The sequence below is a fragment of the Myxocyprinus asiaticus genome, chromosome 5 (genome assembly GCF_019703515.2).
Source record: "Myxocyprinus asiaticus isolate MX2 ecotype Aquarium Trade chromosome 5, UBuf_Myxa_2, whole genome shotgun sequence".
Classification (NCBI taxonomy): Eukaryota; Metazoa; Chordata; class Actinopteri; order Cypriniformes; family Catostomidae; genus Myxocyprinus; species Myxocyprinus asiaticus.
In genome coordinates this window covers 9,065,689-9,089,370 of record NC_059348.1, presented here as the reverse complement: position 1 = coordinate 9,089,370, position 23,682 = coordinate 9,065,689, and the positions used below count along the sequence as shown (strand labels likewise).

Below are 23,682 nucleotides of genomic sequence, written 5' to 3'. Positions count from 1 at the left end.
ATCTCTGTTTCTCTTGTGAGTAATTGTGTTGTATAATGGAAATGTTTGTTTGATGCAGGATTGTTTGAAACAGCTTTTGATGTCTGTTAAATTGTCTTGTATAGTTTGTATTGGGAGTTTTTGTGTATGACTGGCCTGTTGGAGAATTTTATTCTTGAGGTTTAATTGGAATATAAAGGACCTGTTATTTATATTCATCATCATTTCATCTCCTTCAACTCATTTAAAGCCTGCCTGCATTCATGTATCCACTTTAAATGAGACATTTGAGACTGGACTATTTTTCGTTATTAAAAGTTTTTATTGATTCCATATAAGACATAAAAAAAAATACAAATATATAAAAATAAAATAACAATATTTGGAATCACATTATATTATTTACAACCCTTCCTCCCGAACATTAACCACCCCAGCACAAACATATACTCCAATGGTCAAATACAATTGACAGAGACACACAAATATATTTAGAAATACATTTTAAAAAAAGTATATGTTCAAAAACAAAAAGGCTACAACATACACATTTAAAACAACACATCTCCCTCCACTGTCCCTCCCCGAAAGCCCTCCAAAAAGGCCAAATAGCTGCCCCACCTCCTGATGAACATATCCATGTTGCCTAGCCTTCTATATGACAACTCTTCTCAAATTGCCACCCTGTCCATCTCCTCGCACCACTTACGAAACGAGGGGGCTCCAGTTGACTTCCATCCTCTAAGGATAATCAGTCTGCCCACCATAACACCAGCCAGGATCCAATTCTTCATGTACTTATCTCCTACATCAATGTCCGCCCCGTCACCCAAAATACAGAGCCTGGGGCAAAAGGAGATCCGAGTACCCAATACGTCGGCCATAAAATTCTGGATCCTCAACCAGAACTCCTGTATCTTACGACACCCCCAAAAAACATGGGTGGTGTCTCCATCTTCTAAATGGCATCACCAGCAGGTGGGAGTGTCCTTAAGACCAAGTCTATACAATTTAGAAGGGGTCTGATAAAATCTATGTAGAATCTTAAATTGCATAAGGCACACCCTTGCATCTCTAGATGCAGACTTGATGTTTTTAAGAATCCTAGCCCACACTCCCTCCTTCAAAAACAAATTTAAATCTTCCTCCCATAATCTTTTGAGGGAATTTAAAGCTCCGTCCCCCAGAATCTGAATTAGCAGGGAGTAATACACTGATGCCTCATGATCTTTTCCAAAAGCAGTAATCACCACTCCCAGAGTATCTGCTGCACTAAGGGGTTGCGTGCCACTCCCAAAAACAGTGCAGAGTAGGTGGCGCAGCTGTAAATACATATAAAATTGAGATCTGGGAATTGCAAAATTTTGAACCAAATTTTCAAAAGGTCTCAATACTCCACTCTCATATAGGTCACCGAGTGTAGTAACCACCCTCACAATCCAATCTGACCAACAGAAAGGGGACTTATTAATGCATAGTTTAGGGTTCTGCCATATGCTCGAGGCTACGTTTAAATAAATATCCGAATTAAACACTCTGGACACTATTGTCCATATCGAGTGTAAATGCAAAATAACGGGGTGTGACTTAACTTCTCAGATTAATTTGATCGAAAGGTTATGCAGAGGCGAGATAGGGACAAGAGCTTCCTTTTCAATACAAAACCAGGGAGGGTCTTTCTCAGGTGGAAGCGACCAATGAGCCAAATGTCTGAGACCAAATGCATAATAATAAAACAAAATCTTGTGTAGGCCTAACCCACCTTTGTCAATCGGCCTATGTAACTTATTGAAATTTAACCTGGCACGCTTACCATTCCAAATAAAGGACTTTGCTATGCTATCAAATTGCTTGAAATAAGAATGGGGGACATCTATAGGGAGAGATTGTAACAGGTAGTTGAATTTTGGAAGACAATTCATTTTAATTACATTAACCTTCCAAATCATCGATAAGTGTAATGAAGCCCACCTGTCCACATCATTCAAAAACCTTTTTATTAAGGGATCAAAATTAACTCTGACTAAATCAGACAAATTTGCTGGGAATAATATTCCCAAATACGTAATTCCCTGTTTGGGACACTGGAAGGCGCCCGGCTGGAAGGCCGTTACTGGACAGTACGCTGTCAAAGCCAAAGCTTCGGATTTAGACCAGTTGAATTTGTATCCTGAGAACTTGGAAAAGGAATTAATAATTCTGTGGAGGCAAGGCATAGATCTAGTAGGGTTGGAGATGAATAATAAAATATCATCTGCGTGAAGCAGAAGCTTATGCGCCTAATGTTATTAGAAGAGCTGCGGCCCCGAATAAACCCCACCTGATCTATATGTATAAGAGATGTCACAACCTTACTTAATCGGTTAGCCAAAATTTTTGACAAAATGTTTACATCTAGTTGGATCAGGGAGATTGGACGGTAACTTTTACACTCGCTTGGATCTTTGTCCTTTTTAAGAATCAGACTGATCCGGGCTTGTGTCATGGCTGGAGGAAGCTTTCCGTTCTTTAATGATTCAGTATAAACTTCTAACAAAAGTGGAGCCAGTTCTGTAGCATAGGATCTAAAAAATTCTGCAGCAAAACCATCTGGCCCCAGAGCCTTGCCAGTAGGTAGGGACTTAATTACCTCGTAAAGCTGCTCCAAGGTTATCTCAGAATCAAGAGAGTTTTTTTGCTCAGTCATCAGTTTAGGAAGATCTAATGGTTCCACAAAGTTTCTAATATCTTCATCAGTAGATGAAGATGTGGAACTATAAAGATCAATATAGAAATCCATAAAAGCATTATTAATATCAATGGCTGATGTAAAAATTTCACCACCAGCAGATTTCACTGAGGGAATGGTAGAAAAAGACTCTCTCTGCTTTATATATCTAGCCAAAAGCTTCCCTGCTTTGTCCCCTGACTCAAAGTATGACTGTCTTGCCCTGAATAACCAAAACTCCACTTTCTGTGACAAAATAGTATTATATCTATATTGCAATTGGGTCGATTCTCTGAGGCCATCAGATGACATAGCTCTGCCTCTGCACTTTTAATATTTCCTTCCAACTCTACGAGTTCTCGTGCTTTGGATTTTTTGATGAATGAGGCATACTGAATGATCCGACCCCTAAGAACCGCCTTAAGTGCCTCCCAAGCCACGCCTACAGAGGATACCGAGGACTAGTTGGTCTCCATATAAACACTGATTTCAGCCTTTAACATTTGTTGAAATTCAGGATTTTGCAAAAGGGATACATTAAGGCGCCAACTATATGATTTCTTTTTCTCTATATGTGGCAACACCTCTAAACTCACCAGGGCGTGATCCGAGACTAAGATTCCAATTCCAATTGAGCAATCAACAACAGATGAAATGAGGGATTTGGATATAAAAAAAAAATCTATTCTAGAATAAATCTTATGGACTGATGAAAAAAATGTATAGTCTCTACCAGATGGGTTCAGAAGTCTCCAAATATCTGTAAGATCAAAATTTTTACACATCCTGTGAAGCGTCAATGTTGCTCTAGGAGGCTTGCACACTTTTGCTTCACTATGATCAAGGACTGAGTCCATCAAAAGATTAAAGTCTCCTTCCAAAATTATATCATGAGGGGTGCCAGTGGCTTGCAACATCCCTTCAAGATCTATAAAAAAGCCCTGATTATCAGCGTTAGGTGCGTAAATATTAGCCAAAATCAGACTTTGCCCCTGAATTTCTGCTAAAACTATAATGACTCTTCCTAATTTATCTTTAATCTGTTTGAGAAATTTGAATTGTAAATGTTTATTTACCAATATAATGACTCCCTTGCTCATACTTGAGCCAACACTAAAGAAAACATGTCCACCCCATATCTTCCCAAATTTTTCAGCTTCCTGCGGGGAAAGATGCGTTTCTTGAAGAAACACTATGTCATATTTCTTACGTTTAAGAAAAGAAATAACCTTCCTTCTTTTTATGGGGTGCCCCAACCCATTCACATTCCATGTAGAGAGAGATAGTACACTCATACCAACATTTGACATTTTGATATAATAGAAAAAATAAATTGTGTGCCAAAAACAAAATTATGAAGACCACATTTCAACATCAATGCAACAATAAAACCCCGAACTTCCCCCCGAACAAAACAAACAGAAAAAAGAAAAACGTGCGCATTAACCCCACGCACGAAAGCGCCAACCGGTGTCAATCCCTTAAAACTCAAAGAGTCCATATACGCCTACAAGAGCCCCCACGACAACTTTGCCATCGGATTGCTCAATTTTGCCTCACAAATTTGTAAGGCAAAATTACATAATATCAAATATTTTGTAAAACAAACCCCAGCCAATAGGCAGAATAAACACAAAGAATGTGTAGATTAATTCACAGAACTGTCTCAAAGGTGTGTTCCTTCACAAAACAAATTCCAGCCGAAATAAAGCCGTTCATTTTCCTCGGACAGACAAACAAATCTTCAGAGAGCCAGCTGATAAGTGCAGCAGATGACATAATCATTCCAATGTCCCACGAAAATACTCCACAAATCATACTCCAGCCAACCGGAGGCATAAGCACAAGGAACTGACAGATTCATCCATAACTGTCCCGAAGTAATGTTATTTAACAAAACAAGCTCCAACCGCTAGGTGGAACCAGCACAAAAGGAAACGAAATACGCATCCCAGTTCCTTAGATGGTCAAGAGTCAATTCACTCAGAGGCCACATAAAAGTATATCCCATGATTTACACAGACCGCCAACTTTATAAAAGACATCCTTTGTGTGGGCATGTAGATATTTTGCGGTCATCCGTAGTGTCTATTCTCAATCTGCCTGGGAACTTCATTGTAAAAGTGATCTTCCGTCAGTGCAAAAGTTTCTTTAAGGAAAAGTGTTAATCCACAAAACAAAACAAACTCCAACCACTCAGTGAAGCCAACGAAAAAAGAAACAAAAATGGCACCCAGCTTCCTCCGAAAGCCAGAGTATGTAAAGTGAGTCAATCCACTCACAAGAAAAACATCCAATGGTTACTCACCCATTGTTTCAATAAAAGACATTGCCTGATTGGGACATGTAAATACTTTGCTGCTGTCCTTGGTGTTAATTCTCAGTCTGGCTTGAAACATCAGAGCAAAAGTGATCTTCCGCTGATGTAAGAGTTTTTTGCATTCCTTAAACCGATAGCGTTTCTGCCTTGTTGAGTTCGCAAAGTCCGGGAACAAGAAAATATTGTAATTCTTCCAAGAAAGCTTTCCTTTGCTCCTCACCTGGTGCAACACGAGATCTTTATCGGATGATTTCAAAAATTTGGCCAGAATCGATCAGGGCCTTCCTCTCTAAGCAGATCTGTGAGCTGGGACTCTGTGAGCTTGCTTGATTTCCAGCTTGTGGCCTGTTATGTCGAGCAGACTCGGGAAAAGCTCATCTAGGAATTTCACCATATCTCTGCCCTCATGCTCAGGAATTCCAACAATTCGAATGTTATTCCTGTGGCTTCTATTCTCAAGATCTTCAAACTTTTCAAGAACACATTTCAAATCAACTTTGGTCGCGGGCGGATTAGTGGCTAATTCCCTCTCTGATGACTCCAAATAATCAATTCGTTTTCAACATCTGTCACTCTTGTGACTAGCTCAGATAATTTTTTTCCATCGCCGTAATTGATCGACGTATTACAGCGAGATCCTCCAAGTCCGCAAGTACCTTCGTTAACATCACTGACATGTTGGACAGTTGACGCTGGATTCCTTCACCCGCTGCGCCATCCAAATCGAGTCCCCGGTCCACAGGCCTGTCTGGGCTTTCATCTTGAACCCATAAGTGTCTATTAATGTCTCCAGAGCCCGAAGATTTTGACTTCTTTGCCATGTTTACCTCGAACAGTAAATGTGTAACTGGGTGTATCGAATTTCACCGGATTATATCATGAAAATAATTACAAAAATTTGCAAAGTGCGCAGAGCTGTCTCTCACACGTCTGCCCTTCGCATGGCGTCACCGTACTCAAGACTGGACTATTTTTAATGTCAAATTCTGGGACTGAATGTCAATTTTGTGTTGTGTTTGTTGAAAGTCTGGATTCATGTTTTTGTTGTAAATTATCATCACTAAATGTCTAAACTCTTTGCTCATTTGTTAAAGGTGGATTATAAAGAGGAACAACTGCAAGTGTAACTGAACTCTGTTGACATACTATTACAAATATGCAGTGTGTTAAAGAAGAGTTTAAAGAGGAGAGTGAAGACATCAGTATTACAGAATCATGCAGAATTAAACATGAAGATACTGAAGAACAAAGAGGTTGGTGTTCATTCTTGATTCTTCATAAAGACTGTTGAGGAACACTGATGCAACAAAGCTTCCCTTACAAAAAAAAAAAAAGAAAAGAACAAAGTTTTCGTTATTTTCACATGAGCTTGTGATTTGCCACAAATGTGTGCCAGCCATTTGCAGCTCTTCACCGGTAGTGGTGAACCTGCAGGAAACCTTTGGCAACAATGAAGAATTATTATTATTATTTTTTTTTACATTAACATTTTTTTATTGATTCCTATATTAACACATAAAAGCAAGAACATATACAAACAGAATCAATACTTAACCCCCTCTGTTACTACCCCCCCCACCCCCCAATCCCCAATCCTACCCATAAGAACATCCCAATGGTCCCACATAATTATAGACACACAAAAACAAATATTAAAAAATAAAATAATTAATAAAATATAATAAATCACACACATAACCTCTACATCTATCTCTCCACTGTCCCTCCCCGAGAGCCCTCCAAAAATGCCAAATATTTGCCCCAATTTCCCATAAACAAGTCCAAATTACCCAATCCTCTAAATACCCCTTCTTCAAATGCTGCCACCCTCCCCATCTCTGTACACCACTCTGGAAATGATGGCGCTTCGTCGGACTTCCAACCCCTTAAAATGACTTGTCTGCCAATCATAACACTTGTTAAAACCCAATTTTTTTTATAAATTTATGACCACTCCGTCACCCAAAATACAAAGTCTGGGGCAAAGCAAAACTTGAGTGCCTAAAATATCAAACAAATAGCTCTGCACCTTCATCCAAAAATCTTGAATCTTAACACACCCCCAAAAGGCATGAGTTGTGTCTCCAACTTCTGATTGACAACGACAGCAGTTGGGTGTGTCTTTAAGACCAAGCCTATATAATCTAGAGGGGTCCAGTAAAATCTATGTAAAATCTTAAATTGCATAAAGCGAACCCTTGCATCTCTAGATGCAGACTTGACATTTTTTAGAATCCTAGTCCACACTTCTTCCTCCAATACCAAATTCAAATTTATTTCCCATAATCTCTTGATAGAAGCTAAAGCTCCATTCCCCAGACTCCGAACCAGCAGGGAGTAATACACTGATGGCTCATGACCTTTTCCAAAATCAGTAATCACCTCTCCCAAAGTATCTGCCGCCTTAGGGGGGTGTGTGCTACTCCCAAAAATAGTACAGAGCATGTGGTGCAGCTGTAAATACCTATAAAACTGAGATCTGGGAATCCCAAAATGATGACCCAAATTCTCAAAAGATCTCAACACTCCACTCTCATACAGGTTGCCAAGTGTAACAACCCCCCTCACAATCCACTCTGACCAACAGAAAGGGGACTTATTGATACATAATTTTGGGTTCAGCCATATGCTTGAGGCAACATTTAAATAAATGTCTGAATTAAATACTCTGGCCACTCTTGTCCAAATCATGTGCAAATGTGAAATAACGGGGCGTGACTTAACTTCTCCGGTTAGTTTAATAGAAAGACTTTGCAATGGTGGAATAGGGGCAAGGACTTCCTGTTCAATAGAAAACCAGGGAGGGGCTCTCTCAGGTGGAAGCGAACAATGAGCCAAATGCCTGAGACCGAACGCATAATAATAAAACAAAATCTTGGGTAAGCCTAACCCACCCAGCTTATGCGCCACACCTCCTGCCACCACCCCTGGAAAATCATCCTCCTTTCTTATCGCGGCTGCTAATGGTTCCAGGGCAAGACAGAACAATAATTGGGAAAGAGGGCAACCCTGTCGAATGCCTCTATCCAGAGTAAAATAATCTGAAATTAATCAATTTGTTTGTACCGCTGCTACAGGGTGTCTATAAAGTAACTTAATCCAACCAATGAATGTACTCCCGAACACATACATTTCTAAAATCTTAAAAAGATAATCCCATTCTACCATATCAAACACCTTTTTGGCGTCAAGTGAAATGGCAGCGACCGGAGACTGATCATTCGGTACTGACCACATGATATTGATGAAACGCCTAATGTTATCAGAAGAGCTGCGGCCCCAAACGAACCCCACCTGATCTGTATGTATAAGAGATGTCATAACCTTACTTAAATGATTAGCCAAAATTTTGGAAATTTTTTTACATCTAGCTGGATCGGGGAAATTTAACGGTAACTTTTACACACACTTGGATCTTTGTCCTTTTTAAGAATCAGACTGATCTGAGTTTGTGTCATAGTTGGAGGAAGCTTTCCCTTCTTTAATGATTCAGTATAAACTTCTAACAAATGTGGAGCCAATTCTGTAGCATAAGATCTAAAAAATTCAGCAGCAAATCCATCTGGCCCCAGAGCTTTGCCTGTAGGTAAGGTCTTAATTACCCCGTTAAGTTCCTCCAAGGTTATCTCAGAATCAAGACAATTTCTTTGCTCAGTCGTCAATTTAAGGAGTTCTAATGGTTCCACAAAGTTTCTAATATCTTTATCAGTAGACGAAGACATAGAACTATAAAGATCAAGATAGAACTCCTTAAAAGCATTATTAATATCAGTGGCTGAGGTAAAAATTTCACCACCAGCAGATTTCATTGAGGGAATGGTAGAAAAAGACTCTCTCTGCTTTATATAACTAGCCAAAAGCTTCTCTGATTTGTCCCCTGACTCAAAGAATGACTGTCTTGCCCTGTATAACCAAAACTCCACTTTCCGCGACAAAATAGCATTATATCTGTATTTCAATCGAGTCAATTCTCTGAGGCCATCAGACGACAATCTGCGCTTCAGCTCTGCCTCTGCACTTTTAATATTCCCTTCCAACTCCACGAATTCTCATGCTTTGGATTTTTTGGTGAATGAGGCATACTGTATGATCCGACCCCTAAGAACCACCTTAAATGCCTCCCAAGCCACGCCCACAGAAGATACTGAGGACCAGTTGGTCTCTATATAAACATTGATTACAGTCTTTAACATTTGTTGGAAATCAGGATTTTGCAAAAGGGATACATTAAAGCGCCAAATATGATTTCTTTTTCTCTGTTTGTGGCAACATCTCCAAACTCACCAGGGTGTGATCCGAGACTAAGATGTTTCCAATTGAGCAGTCAACAACAGATGAAATGAGGGACTTAAATATATATATTTTAAAAAAAATCTATTCTAGAATAAATCTTATGGACTATGGAAATCTTAAGTCTCCAAATATCTGCAAGACCAAGATTTTTACACATCCTGTGAAGCGTCACTGTTGCTCTAGGGAGCTTACACACTTTTGCTTCACTGTGATCAAGGACTGAGTCCATCAAAAGATTAAAGTCTCCTCCCAAAATTATATCATGAGGGGTGCCAGCGGCTTGCAGCATCCCTTCAAGATCTATAAAAAAGCCCTGATCATCAACGTTAGGCGCATAAATATTAGCCAAAATCAACCTTTGCCCCTGAATTTCTGCTAAAACAATAATAACTCTTCCTAATTTATCTTTAATCTGTTTGAGAAATTTGAATTGTAGATGTTTACTTATCAATGTAATGACTCCCCTGCTCTTACGTGAGCCAGCAATGAAGAAAACATGTCCACCTCATATCTTCCCAAATTTTTCAGCTTCCTGCGGGGAAAGATGTGTTTCTTGAAGAAACACTATATCATATTTTTAAGAAAAGAAATAACCTTCCTATTTTTTATAGGGTGCCCCAACCCATTCACATTCCATGTGGAGAGAGACAGCTCATTCATATTAACATTTGATATATTGATATATGATATAAAAAAAAATTGTGTGTCAAAAACAAGATTACACAGACCACATTCGCCATTAATGAAACAATCAAACCCTGAACTTCCCCCCGAACAAAACATACAGAAAAAAGAAAAACGTGCGCATTAACCCCGCGCACGACAGCACCAACCGGCGTCAATCCCTTAAAACTCAAAGAGTCCATGTACGCCTACGAGAGTCCCCGCGACAACTTTGCCTTCGGATTGCTCAAGTCCGGTGCTTCTATACAAATTTTGTGAGGCAAAATTACATAACAGATAATACTTCGTAAAACAGACCCCAGCCAATAGGCAGAATAACAGAAAAACATGTAGACTCATTCATAGAACCGTCTCGAAGGTGTGATCCTCCGCAATACAAACTCCAGCTGATGTAAAGCTGTTCAATTTCCTCAGACAGACAAAAAATTGTTCAGTGAGCCAGCTGTTATGAGTTCAGCAGATGACGTAATCATTCTACTGTCCCTTAAAAACACTCCACAAAAACAAACTCCAGCCAACAGGAGGCATACGCACAAAGAACAAACAGATTTATCCTCAGCTGTTCCAAAGGAGTGTTATTAAACAGAACAAGCTCCAGCCACTAGGCGGAGCAGCATGAAAAACAAAACCGGCATCCCGGTTCCTCGGATGATCAAGAGCCAAACTAACTTAGAGGCCGCACAAATAAATTACAAAAAATAAAATACACCATAACTTACTCAGCCCGTCAACTTTATAAAAGACGTCCTTTATGTGAGCATGTAGATATTTTGCGGTTATCCATAGTGTCCATTCTCGATCTGGCCGGGAACTTCAGTGTAAAAAGAAAGATGTCTGTCAATGCAAAAGTTTCTTTGAGTCATGCCACAAAACAAACTCCAGCCGCTAGGGGGAGCCAGCGCAAAAAGGAACAAAAATGACACCCAGCTTATTCAGATAATAGAGTCCCTCAACCGCGAGTCAGTCCACTAATATAAGAAACATCAAATGGCTTACTCCAATGTATTTATGAAGGAGAGTGCCTGTTTTGGACATGTAAATACTTTGCGACCATTCTTCGTATCTGTTCTCAGTTTGGCCGGGAACATCAGTGCAAAAGTGATCTTCTGTTGGTGTAAGACTTTCTTACATTCCTTGAACCGATCGCGTTTCTCTCTTGTCGAATTCGCAAAGTCTGGGAACAAGAAAACATTGTGATTCCTCCAAGAAAGCTTTCCTTTGCTCCTCGCCTGGCGCAACACGAGATCTTTATCGGATGATTTCAGAAATTTGGCCAGAATTGATCGGGGCCTGTATCCCTCAGCTGTTCTGCGAGCCGGTTCTCTGTGAGCTCGCTCGATTTCCAGTTTATGACCTGTTATGTCGAGAAGACTCGGGAAGAGCTCATCCAGGAATTTCACCATATCTCTGCCCTCTTCATGCTCAGGAATTCCAACAATTCGTATGTTATTCCTTTGGCTCATATTCTCAAAATATTCCAGTTTTTCCTAAATTAATTCCAAATCTCTTTTGGACGCGGGTGGATTAGCGGATAATTCCCTTTCCGATGACTCAAATAATCGATGTGTTTTTCAACTTCTGTCACTCTTGTAACCAATTCAGAAAATTTTGTTTCCATCGCCGTACTCGATCGCCGTATTACAGCGAGATCCTCCAAGTCAGCAACAACCTTCGTCAGCATTACCGAGATGTTGGACAGTTGACGCTGAATTTCATCTACCGACGTGCCGTCCAAATCGAGTCCCCGGTCCGCAGGCCCGTCAGAGGCCTCAGCTTGAACACGTAAGTGTCTTTTAATGTCTCCAGAGTCGAGGATTTTGACTTCTTTGCCATGTTTACCTCAAAGAGCAAGTATGTAACTGGGTGTATCGAATCTCACCGGATTATAACATGAAAATAATTAAAAAACTAGCAAAGTTTGCAGAGCTCGTGTCTCACACGTCTGCTTCTCGCATGGCGTCCGTGGACTTCCGACAATGAAGAGTTTGCCACGAATCTCATTTGCATGTGAAAATAAAGAGTGGCAAGTTTGCAGCAAGTTTGCCAGAACTCTTAATTTTTGCCAGGTTCATACAGTTCACTAGATCTGGCAGCTGTGGTTAGAAAAGAATAGAAGTGGTAAAATTATAATTAAACAAATAATAACAAAATCTACTTGAGAATTACAGAACCATCAGCATTTCAAATATCACAATGTAGATATGTGGCCTTTGCTCCTTACTGGCATGAAATTGTATTTCTTTTTTACAAATGTCAATTTATGTTCATTTTTGACTTGACAGAAGTGAAAGAGGAAAGTCAAGAACTGAATGACGTGGAGGAGAAACATCAGTATCGAAAGCTTATTAATGTCAAGACTGGTGACGAATCTTTTAGTGGCTCAAAGACTGAAATTAATTTCTCACAGAAAATAACTCAAAGAACAAGAGCCAAAAACTATTTTATTTGCTCTCACTGTGGAAAGAGTTTCACACAAAAAGAAAACCTTAACGTTCACTTCAAACTTCACACTGGAGAGAAGCCCTTCACGTGCCATCAGTGTGGAAAGAGTTTTGCACATAAAGGAGATCTTACGCGTCACAATAAAATTCACACTGGAGAGAAGCATTTCACCTGTTCTCAATGTGGAAAGAGTTTTACACAAAAAGGACATCTTAAGCGTCACATGAGAATTCACACTGGAAAGAAGCCATTCAAATGCCATCAGTGTGGAAAGAGTTTCAAGCTATCGGGCTATCTCACAGTTCATCTGCGGTCTCACTCTGGATTAAAGCCATTTAATTGTGATCAGTGTGGCAAGACATTTATGTGGCCATCACAACTAAAGGTGCATGTGTCAACTCACACAAATGAGAAGCCTCATGTGTGTTCTTTTTGTGGAAAGAGTTTTGGTACATCAGGAACCCTGAAATCACATGAGAGAGTGCATACTGGAGAAAAGCCATACCACTGTACTTCATGTGGGAAGAGTTTCACTCAATCAGGTCATCTACTGACTCATATAAAAAAGCATTGTCCAAAACTGTCTTAGTGAGCAATGTTAATTTCAGGGCCAAAATGTATTAAATATAATAAATACAATGTCAGTCAGTTCACTAGATCTGGTTGTTGTTGTCTGAAAGTAATGAAATCATTAGATAAGAGAAACAGATGTAGTTCACTAAATAAATAAAAGCGCACATGTGTGAATGTGGAGGTGCAGAGATTTAGAAATAAGGGATGGGCATTTTCGAGTAATTTTGTAGTCAAGTACTCTAACCCACAAAAAACAAAGACTTGATTACTCATAAATAATTTATTTATTAATTAATACAATAAAAAACTCAGAAGCATATAGACAAATAAAGACTAAAATATAGACCTATGTACATAATGACATCCTTTTTTTTATTATTAATATTACTAATAAACTAATATGCCTGTTGAAAATTAACACATGACCAAATGTTTCCAAGAACGGTTTCAAAATAAGACAAACAACACTTTTGGGGAATTTTTTTTTAGTTAAATACGCGTTATTATAGAATATATTCTTTGAAAGTGCAGTATGTAAGATTCAGAAACCCTTGTTATTAATGACACCTCTTGCCGTTAAGTGAACTTCAGCCAGCTACCTGTTGCTCGTGCTCGCGCTCGTGCACACACTCCATAGGGACGCGAGTGAGCGAGCATTGACCAAAACAATGACGTAACTTGCGAAGAGACAGCGTGATTCACCGGCATCATGCTGACAGATGAGGTAGCATAATTAAAATTACAGTTATGATTGTTTTACTACAAACTTTGAGACTGTATATTATATTTGACTCTCCAGTGCTGGAACAGGGCTAAAACAATGTGTGGATATAGGTCTGACTATGCGAGACTGTTGTTTGAAGTAATCACTTTTCTTTGTATGATTTATCATTAGCTGTTAGCTAAATTTGGTGGATGACAGTAGCTGTTTATAAAATAGACTGTACATTATAAATATGGTGACACAATTCAGTATTGATGTGATTCCATCACAACTGTCATTTTGATATATCAATGCGCTATTGTTTTATAATAACAGAATGTATATATTTTCTGTATAACCAAGTTACATTACACTAATGGGTATTTTTGCATTATCTTGAACATTGTCTAGCATTCATTTCATGTGTTATTGTAGTTTAGATAAAATTACACAGATCAATCCTTATGGCACTATATTTCACATGCTTTGCAGTTATGTAAGCTTACCTGTCCAATAAGAAGAACGCCAATTCAGGGTCGGTTTTAATCCCCAAAACCGAACAAAGGGCCCTCCAGGAATCAAATGCCCTGCCGATGTTCACTCTAGTTTTCGCTCAACCACGATCACGTTCCTGCTTAGCCAGACTGGATTCAGTAGATAAATGTTTTTTGTTTTTTTGGCTTACTCAGAGTTTGTGTAGGAGTCGGTGTTGTGCTGGGAGCTGGACATTTGCTGGATTCCATCTCTAAGATAACGTTACCTAGTGTTGCAGTTTGTTGACGCTGTTGAATAGCGGAAGAGAAGCTACTGTCACATCCTTTGGATTTTCCCAGAAAAAGCGACCCGCTCCCTTCACATGAAAATCAGTCTACAGGCTTTAATAGGCAACCTAGGAAATCCGGGAAGGGCTCATGTTTTAAGTTGTGTTACAAGCCGTTCACACATTGGCAAAAAAAAGGTGAATATTACACGAAAATTGTTACATATTGCACCTTTAGGTAAATTAAAGAACATGCATTCATAAAAATGGAAAACGTACATTTATTCATTTAGCAGACAGTTTTATCCAAAGCGACATACAAAAGAGGACTAATAAAATATACGCAATTCATCAGGAGACAGTAATTTGAAAAGTGCTGCATTACAAAGTTTCAATTGTATTAGAAAAATACTATCCAAGTCAGATTAGAGTGCAAGAATAATAATAATATATATATGTATATACACTGGCGGCCAAAAGTTTGCTATCAAAAATATTAATTTATAACCTAATAAGCACAATATATATTTTTTAAATACAGCCATGTCATAATTATTCAACCCCTATTGCATTTAACTGTTTCTTATATATGTAAGGCGACACAAGTAATTGTTTTAAAACAAAATTAAGCCATCTTTATACAATGGCACTTATTTAAGTTTAAAAATTTAAATTTAGTGACGTAAGCAAAAATGTATTTCTATGCAAAAAATGCAATTAAAAATAAGCTGTCACAAAAGCTAACAGAGGATATTATTTCATTACACAAGAAAGGTCATGGCTAAAAGTACATTTCCAAGACACTTCAATTTCCAATGGACAAAGTTGGCAGCACCATTCATACATTTTTTAAATATGGTACAACAGCAAACTTCTTGGGGGTGGAAGAAAGCAAAACTTCACCAAGGGAAATGGTAACTTGAATATTCAAGAAGTAATTAGGAAAGACCTGTGGAGTGCTGGAAGAAGGTTTTATGGATGTATGACACAAAACAGAAAATGAGATTTAGACCCATGGGTCAGCAGTACGTCTTGAGTAAGATGACAAGGTGATGACAAGAACGACATCATCCCCACGGTCAAGCATTGAGGTGAGTCAGTCCTGTTATGGGGGTGTTTTGCAGCTGCAGGAAACGGCTATTCTGACTTTGTGACTGACGCCAAGTCCAATTGAAAATGTGTGGACTTGAAGAGTGTGACTTGAAGAAGGCTGTGCACATGAGATCCCCTCCCAATTTGATTGATCTGGAGCTTTTCTACAAGGAAGAGTGGGGAAAAAACTGACAAATCAAGATGTGCTTAATTGATAGACACTTATTCAAAAAGACTGGCTGCTGTATTAAAAGCAAAAGGTGCTTCAAACAAGTATTGGTTAAGGAGGTGTGCACACTTATGCAACCAGGTTATTGTAAGTCTTTTATTTTTATTTTTTTCTCCTAAAAAGTTTCTGTTTGTTGCTCACCTTGAATGTGGTTGCAACCTGTTCCAAGTGAAATATGCGGCTCACGGATGGTCCGCTGTGGCGTCCCCTAACGGGAGCAGCCGAAAGAAGTAATAGTACTTTACCTTGAATTTGGTTGATTGCATTTTTCACATTAAAGGTGGAAATCTGACATGTTTTATCTTGGATTCATTTTTTACATCTCAAAAAACCTGCAGTGTTAAAGGTGCATTCAGTAGTTTGAAGCCAATTTAAAACGTTTTTCGCATTAACGCATGAATTGTGTTTTTGTGAAGTTTGATCCGAATGGTGTACACTCACATGAGATGAAGACTGTATTCTACATGGTGTGGGTCACCCTTTTCAATGTGTTTTGCCACGTTGAAATCACGACCCGTGGTGTTTCACTAAACGTCGAAGAAGAGAATCCTGTGTTGATACTATTGGCTATGCTTGAAACGTTGTTAGGTGACGCGAAGAGTGAAAAGAATCAGAATGAGCTTTATTGCCAAGTATGCTTACACACACGAGGAATTTGTCATGGTGACAGAACACAATGGAACATATAATTTATCGTGCTTTAGCAGCGGAGACAACGGGAGATCCAGTAGCTGTACTGCCGAAGAAGCCAAAAAAGGTCTGAAGCAACTTGCTTCAAGCAAGAAGACCGAAAGACTGGCAAAGGCAAAAAAAAAAAAAAAAAAGGCAGTAAATATCAGTAACGGTATGGCATCTACGTCTTCATTCATTTAGTGCAAAGTAGCTTGGTACAGCGACTGTTGTGGATTTTGTGTAAACTATGATGCTGGTTGCTTGGAAATAAAATGATTTCTTTAAATACAGTATTCATGTTTAATTTAATCATCAAAATCAATTCTAATATTTCCTTTACCATAACATTCTATATCACTAGATAATTGAGGTTTATTTTGCGCTAAGCAGTTCTCTAATAAAGGTAATAACTGTCTTTAGAAATAATGTGAAATGTAGACAGTCTCCAAAGATTAATGATATGAGGGACAATAATAATCTGTCCTTAACAGTAGAAGCATTTTTACTTGATTTCCGATGTTTGTTTTTAGGCAAAGCAATTATATTATAGTAGTAATAAATAACTTTAGAAATTACCTCAAACGCTGACATTTTCCAGATACCAATGATATTCCAAAGCTGACGGGGGCAGCAGAGATGATCATGCTGATCCACATTGAAAGATGGCAGTATAGTGCCTAACACCACTGTAACATCGGTACTTAAAGTACACAAAGAAGAGCAATGCTAATGCTAGCTAGAGAATTACTGAATGCCCCTTTAACAGGGGTGTGTATACTTTTAATATCCACTGACAATCATTTATATATAAAGAAAATAAAAGCGGGACAATACACATCCCTGTGGTGAAACAGTCGAAGACAGTAGTTTGCTGGACAGCATGCCATTGACCCGTACTCTTTGGGATCTGTTTGTAAAAAAGTCAGAGAGACAACACACAGTTTTAAAATCCAGTTTTGTAGCTAAAATATGGCGCTGAATACAATTAAAAGCAGCGGAGAAGTCAATAAAAAGCAATCTTACATGATTTTTTAGTTCCCTTCAGGTGCCTCATGACCAGGTTTGGCAGAGTGCAAGTGGCATCATCCACTCCTGTGCCGGTCCTGTAAGCAAACTGGAGGGTAGGGCTTGGCGATAGGATATCAGCGATATCTTACAAAGATCCCCATGCCGATTGCAACACTCAATTGACAGACCATGATTGACAATATTTGGAAATGGCAAAACCATGGATCTGGGAAGTCGCCAAATATATTAAACAGTGGGCCAAGGTGTGAAACTAGCACCCGCCAAATGCGGCGAGGCTGAATCCAGTTTGCAAGTTCCCCGTCTAAATGTATTTCATGCAGGTAATTTTGTTCATCTACCCGCAACAGGCGGGTGACCTGTAAGATGTCTCGGACATGACAAGAAATGCTGTTGGTCACAAAGACACACACTTGAAGAAACACACTTTATTATAATTTTAAGAACAGACAAATGAAAAGCCGTCAATGCTCATGTCTGATTCGCTGTTTGTTCAGAGGTGTGCAGCACTACAAGCCTGTCATGTGGAACACACGTGCAGCGTGAAATCTGTGGGCTCAGTAAAGTATATCTTTCTATTAAAGAAACAAAGACAAAAGTGATTAAATCATAAAATAATACAAGACAAGTTCACCTTGAACCTAAAATTGAGTTCAATTTTATTTTCTTTAGGCAGCATTAACTGTATTACTAAAATGCAATACAAACACAAATTAAATAACACATTTGGCAGCATTACTTTGGGAATTTATCAGGCTTTATTATTATGATTATTAGTATCTTTACATTTATAATTGTCTTCAGTTCTTAATTTTTAGGCTAGTAATTTTCCACCTGTTGTCATTGACTGATACTTGCTTGATGGCAAATGGAGACATTGGAGATGGTAAGTGTTTGGATTGGGGAGGCGCTTATATAAAAAAAATTTGACCACTTTGTTATTTAATTTTTTCATAGCACTTCATCACCAATAAAGTGAGTGCCACCAGCCTGTAATAGTTAAGAGACTGTGAAGACCTTTTTTTTTTTTTTTTTTGGAACGCCCAATACGCTGTAAGTCCTCGTGGTGGTGTAGTGACCCGCCTCAATCCGGGTGGCAGAGGATGAATCTCAGTTGCCTCCGCGTCTGAGAACGTCAATCTGCGCATCTTATCATGTGGCTTGCGGAGACATAACACGTGTGTAGGCTTCACGCTATTCTCCGCGGCATCCACACACAACTCACCACGCGCCCCGCCGAGAGCGAACCACATTATAGTGACCACAAGGAGGTTATTCCATGTGACTCTACCTTCCCTAGCAACCGGGCCAATTTGGTTGCTTAGGAGACCTGGCTGGAGTCACTCAGCATGCCCTGGATTCAAACTTGTGACTCCAGGGGTGGTAGTCAGTGTCTTTACTCGCTGAGCTACCCAGGCCCCTGAGACCTTTTCTTAGCTACTGGAACAACTACAGAATCTTTCCAAAGACGTGGGACCTTAGAAAGCCAGAGTGATTTATAGAAAATAAATGATAAAATGTCTGAGAGCTGCTCTGCGCAGTTTCTCAGCAGTCTACCTCTAATAAGATCAGAGCTCTTCTTAACCTTGACCTGACTAAAATATTTACATACATCAGCTACGTTGACTTGATACTTAACCTTAGTACAGGGGAATTCAATTAAAGAGGTCCAGTCTCTACATTTCCTTCCCAGCAAAGGTCCAGATAATAATACATAGCTTACATGGTCTCAGTAGTCAAATGACTATGAAATTATATATTATATATTTTTTAATAGTTTTTATAACTTTTCACATTGGCAGCAATATTACTTTGTAAATAAATCCTAAATGGTCAAAATAGATAAAAGATTAGATCAACAGGTAGTTTTGAAGCAGAATGATAGCAGTCCAGTTTTTGTATTTAAATATTTTCACTTTCAGAATATACAGCTCTGGAAAAAATTAAGAGACCACTCCAAATGTTTTTTAAATCAGCATCTCTACATGTATGGCAGCCATTATATTCCAGTGTCTGTTGAATTTCTGCTTGATTCTTTGAGCCAGGAGTGGCATAAAATCACTAAACAGCAATGTGAAGAACTGGTGGAAAGTGTGCAAAAACGCATGAAAGCTGTGATTGAAAATCAGGGTTATTCCACCAAATATTGATTTCTGAACTCTTCTAAGTTAAAACATTAGTATTGTATTGTGAACATTAGAATATAAACTTGTCTTTGCATTATTCGAGGTCTGAAAATAATGCATCTTTTTGGTTATTTTGACCGGTTGTCATTTTCTGCAAATAAATGCTCTAAATGACGATATTTTTATTTGGAATGTGGAAGAAATGCTGTCTGTATAAGCAGAAAGTTCTGAACTAAAATCATGTCTAAAATCGGTTAAAATCATTGGCTAATTCAGAGCTTGATTTCTCCCGGAATTCAATAATTCTTGGCTTTATTTATATTCCAATCATACTTTTAACTCCATCCCAAGCTAGATGAGACTTTCCATTTGCTGTCAGCAAAGTCTCCACTTTGTTTTTGCAACACAGTTTAGCTAACTTTATTTCTTTTATAACTTGTTTTTGAGCTTCTCTATAACGAATGGTATTCCCCTGATTAAAATATAAATTCCTTAATCCTTGTGCACCCTTCATTGCGGGTGCATTCTTGTGGTCAAAACTGACCCCAAACAATAACCGTGTAATTTTGTACCATAAACATGTATTTTTTTTTTTTTTTTTTAAATAAATGTAATAACATGAACATGAACAAACATGAGACTTAGAATAACACAATTTGTTCCCACCCCTAAGTGTAAACTTAAAGCGGAAAAAAAATCAACTGTCTCAAACTCAGCCTTTGATCTGTGTGTGTGTGTCTGTATGTGTGTGCATGTGTGTGAGCACGCTTGTGTGCTAAGTATTATTGTCTCACCCTTTCATTTATGTGTGTGTGTGTGTGTGTTCTGCATTATGGCTGATTTTATTTGACAAATTCTATAAAAATGCTCTCTGTTATAGTGTCACCTATTCATTCCTGTATGTGATTGTGTGTGTGTGAGCATGTCCATTACGCATTTTGGATGTGTTATATTATAACCCTTAATTTATGTGTGTGTGTTCTGCACTGTGGCTGATTTATTGATTTTATTTGACAAATAGAAAATAAAAAAAAATGCTGTTTTATCGTCTCACACATTAATTTCCTTTGTGGGGTCAAATTTGACCCTGAATACGAGTGTGAGTTTTTTTGTCACACCACCAGAATCCAGCCCAATTTTTTTGTGTGTGTGTATAGATAGCAAATGTAGGACAACTCACCAAACCTCATGCCACTGAGGACATTTTTTATAGATTTTGTGATCCATGGTTTGTTATTTGGAAATACTATACACATTTTCTGTGAAATGTAATCTAAGCAGACAATGTCTCTGTAAGATCATGTAAATCTGTACAAAATGTCTTAAATCCCAATTAGTACATTCAAAACAGACTTTTAGGCTTTGAATCAAGTCATCAGACCACACTTGAAGTAGTCTTTTCACTGTTTTCCCCATTTTCAATACAGATCTGTAACAAGGAGCCAAATAGACAATGTGACGATCAGACATACCGAGGGGCTCTTACCTTTAATAGACCCATAACAGAGATCCAGATACACCCCGTTCCTCAGTGGACATCTTATATATTTATAAAAATGGCTGATTGATTTTACAATGATTAAAATATTGAACTCCAAAGCCCTCAAATTTGAGGTCTGAGTCTAAATCAAGGTCTTTGAGCAAAGTCTCTGTCAAAGAAATAACATGCCGTTTGCTGTTTATGCAGCCTCTGTCATACACTCATGGTTAGGGGTGTAACAATTCGCCCTTCGCAAAGACCCCCCCCCCACTTAGTTACTGTTGCTACGCCCGACAAGCTTTCGCTACCAGCCATGGCGCTCCCACTTTCAATTTGTGCACTCCCTGGGGAAATAATGAATAATTTCTGGAAAAATGACATGTTGATTTCAGACAGAAGTAGACAGAAAGGTCCGCAATATGCATTCGAAGGATATATTCAGGATGTGAACATGACTCGAAATTATGTAAACAAAATAAAGATTGAAGCTATAGCCTACAGGTCACGGGGTAAAACTGAACTACCGCGTCACCTGGCGATTGAGACTGAGGATAACAACATTAAGGAGCAAAACTGTTCCTGTAAAGTTGGTTATATAGCTCTCTATTCACTATTACAATCATTAAAAAGCAAAAGCAGTATGCATTTATAACGTCACATTCAGTAAGTCATCATTAGCTAACTACCGTAACATTAGTAGCCTATAGTGTGCTGTAACGACATAACGTCTGGTTAGCTCCACAGGTTTCTGCGCCCATGTCGTTGGTCTTATCTATACCCTGGACCTCTGTAAAGCCCAAAATATAAGTAATATGTCAGCCCTGTCCTCTACAAGCCTGCCACAACAGTGGCATAAGCCAAGAGGCAGACAAATAACACCGCTGCCCGTAACAGCTGTTGTGGTGGTGAAGGCAAAGACAAAACGGAAACTCATCTTCTGTCACTACAGCAATGACAGGTGAGTTGTTTTTCATGCTTTATAAATAAGGATAGAAATAGAAAATATGATAAACCATATAACTTACTGTGGCGTAGGAGTACCAGTAATCTGGACTTTTATGACACAAGTAGACATGAATTTTGTATATTGCAGAGCCTTGTCTGAAGTGACAGATGAGGATTTGGAGTTATTGAGAGGATTGACAGGGACACCTATGAGCTACATAGCAAACAGGCCACCAATAGATGTAGCAGTAGGTCAGGAAAAGTACCCTCTTGGAAGTGGTTTGAGCTACCAGGTAAAGCAGTGATACAGATTAAAACTTGATACAGATTAAGATTCATTTATTATCATTTGCCACAGCTTATTACAAAAGAAAAACATTCACAATATAACACTAGAATTTGAAAGGTTAAAATTGGGATACAAAATGCAAATTCATTATAATAACTTGTGTGACAGACAGAGAGAAATCATGGCCACATGTGTTAACTGCAGCACTTTGCTGTCCCTATGTGGTTTCTTCAGAAGCCTATGCCTTAATGATGTGTCACTGGAAATTAGACAACATACCACAAACCATATCTGATTTATATTTCCTAACATGGAATTAGGGATCCTACCAGATACTATCTTACATTTTTTGACTTTGGCTATTGCTCTTTCTACATGCACCTGGTGTTTGACTATATTCTTTGTTATCTCAACATCTGGGACTGGCATTTGAAGATTTGACTTTGCAAACAGAGGAATGTTTAGTTTAAGGCCAAGCTCCTTCACATCTTTCTCAATGAGAAACCCTTTATCCACCATGAGCCCATCACCTCTCTTAAGGTAGCCACACTGAAGCAGACCTTTCAGTAAATCTTTTATTTTGCATTGTCTAAATATCTCTTGGTCAGAAATTGATCCTGTGTCAAGTGTAGATGCAAACATAATGGAGCCACGAGGATCACAGACTATAAGAGACTTAAGTGTGTTAGTAGACTTATAGTTAGAATAAGTCTGACTTTGTATTAACAGTGAGCTGGGTTTCTCTATCTTTATCTCTGTGCAATCAATAATTGCAAAAGTTGTTGGAAACTCTGCTTTGTAGTTGTCGGGCATGTTTTCTGAGATGATGTCCCTGTGTGGCCAAACAGACACATTACCTAGCCTGCCATACATGAAGTCAATCCATGAACTGAATAAAGTGCTAACACTTCCATTTGAAATTTGAAAGCTAGCTCTTTCAGGTCAAAGTTTTGTCTTAGTCTCATAAGTACAAGTAGAAATTGTTGACGTAAAGACATGTGGCGGATGTATCTGTTCAGTTTCTCATATGTCAAGGGGATGTGTGTTTGTGGGACTATTTCATTATCTGGTAGTCTGAAAAATCTGCACAATTTGTTAAATTCATTGTAAGTGAACCCAGTGCAGTATCTGAAGTAGTTAGAGACACTGCTGTTATTTATAGTCTCTGGTGTTAGTGGGTAAGGAACTTGACGAGTTTGTATTTTCTCCCTTAGCAAGTCATTTTCTTTTTCATTTTGAGCAAGTAGAGTCTTCAATCTTTCCACTTCCTCCTGTGTAAACATAAGAATGAAATGATTAAAACTAGTGTTTTATTAACACAGGACATAAACACATTGCAATAATTTTTTTTTGTGTGTGTAG

The 23,682-nt window shown here is 38.6% G+C and overlaps 2 protein-coding genes across 8 annotated transcripts in view; both read left to right on the top strand.

The window, feature by feature from the left end:
• LOC127440568 (zinc finger protein 585A-like) overlaps positions 1–13,081 on the top strand; it is a 44,583-nt gene extending 31,502 nt beyond the window's left edge. The window contains exons 7-8 of the mRNA XM_051697245.1: positions 6,169–6,259; positions 12,266–13,081. Coding sequence (XP_051553205.1) covers positions 6,169–6,259; positions 12,266–13,014 — 840 coding nt within the window. The 3' untranslated portion in view covers positions 13,015–13,081. The remainder of the gene's footprint in view (positions 1–6,168; positions 6,260–12,265) is intronic.
• The window catches only part of LOC127440828 (gastrula zinc finger protein XlCGF8.2DB-like), a 63,241-nt gene that overhangs the window by 17,428 nt on the left and 22,131 nt on the right, over positions 1–23,682 (top strand). For 3 of the 7 annotated variants that reach the window (XM_051697774.1, XM_051697776.1, XM_051697773.1), the window contains exon 1: positions 6,154–6,259. The exons of 3 other annotated variants lie outside the window; for them this stretch is intronic. Coding sequence is in view for 1 of the 4 variants with exons in the window: in XM_051697780.1 (XP_051553740.1) it covers positions 21,899–22,044; positions 22,180–22,324 (291 nt within the window). In the remaining 3 variants the exon portion in view is untranslated. Of the gene's footprint in view, positions 1–6,143; positions 6,260–21,822; positions 22,045–22,179; positions 22,325–23,682 lie in introns of those variants that run through there. One more of the 7 variants, XM_051697780.1, reaches the window with a different exon arrangement.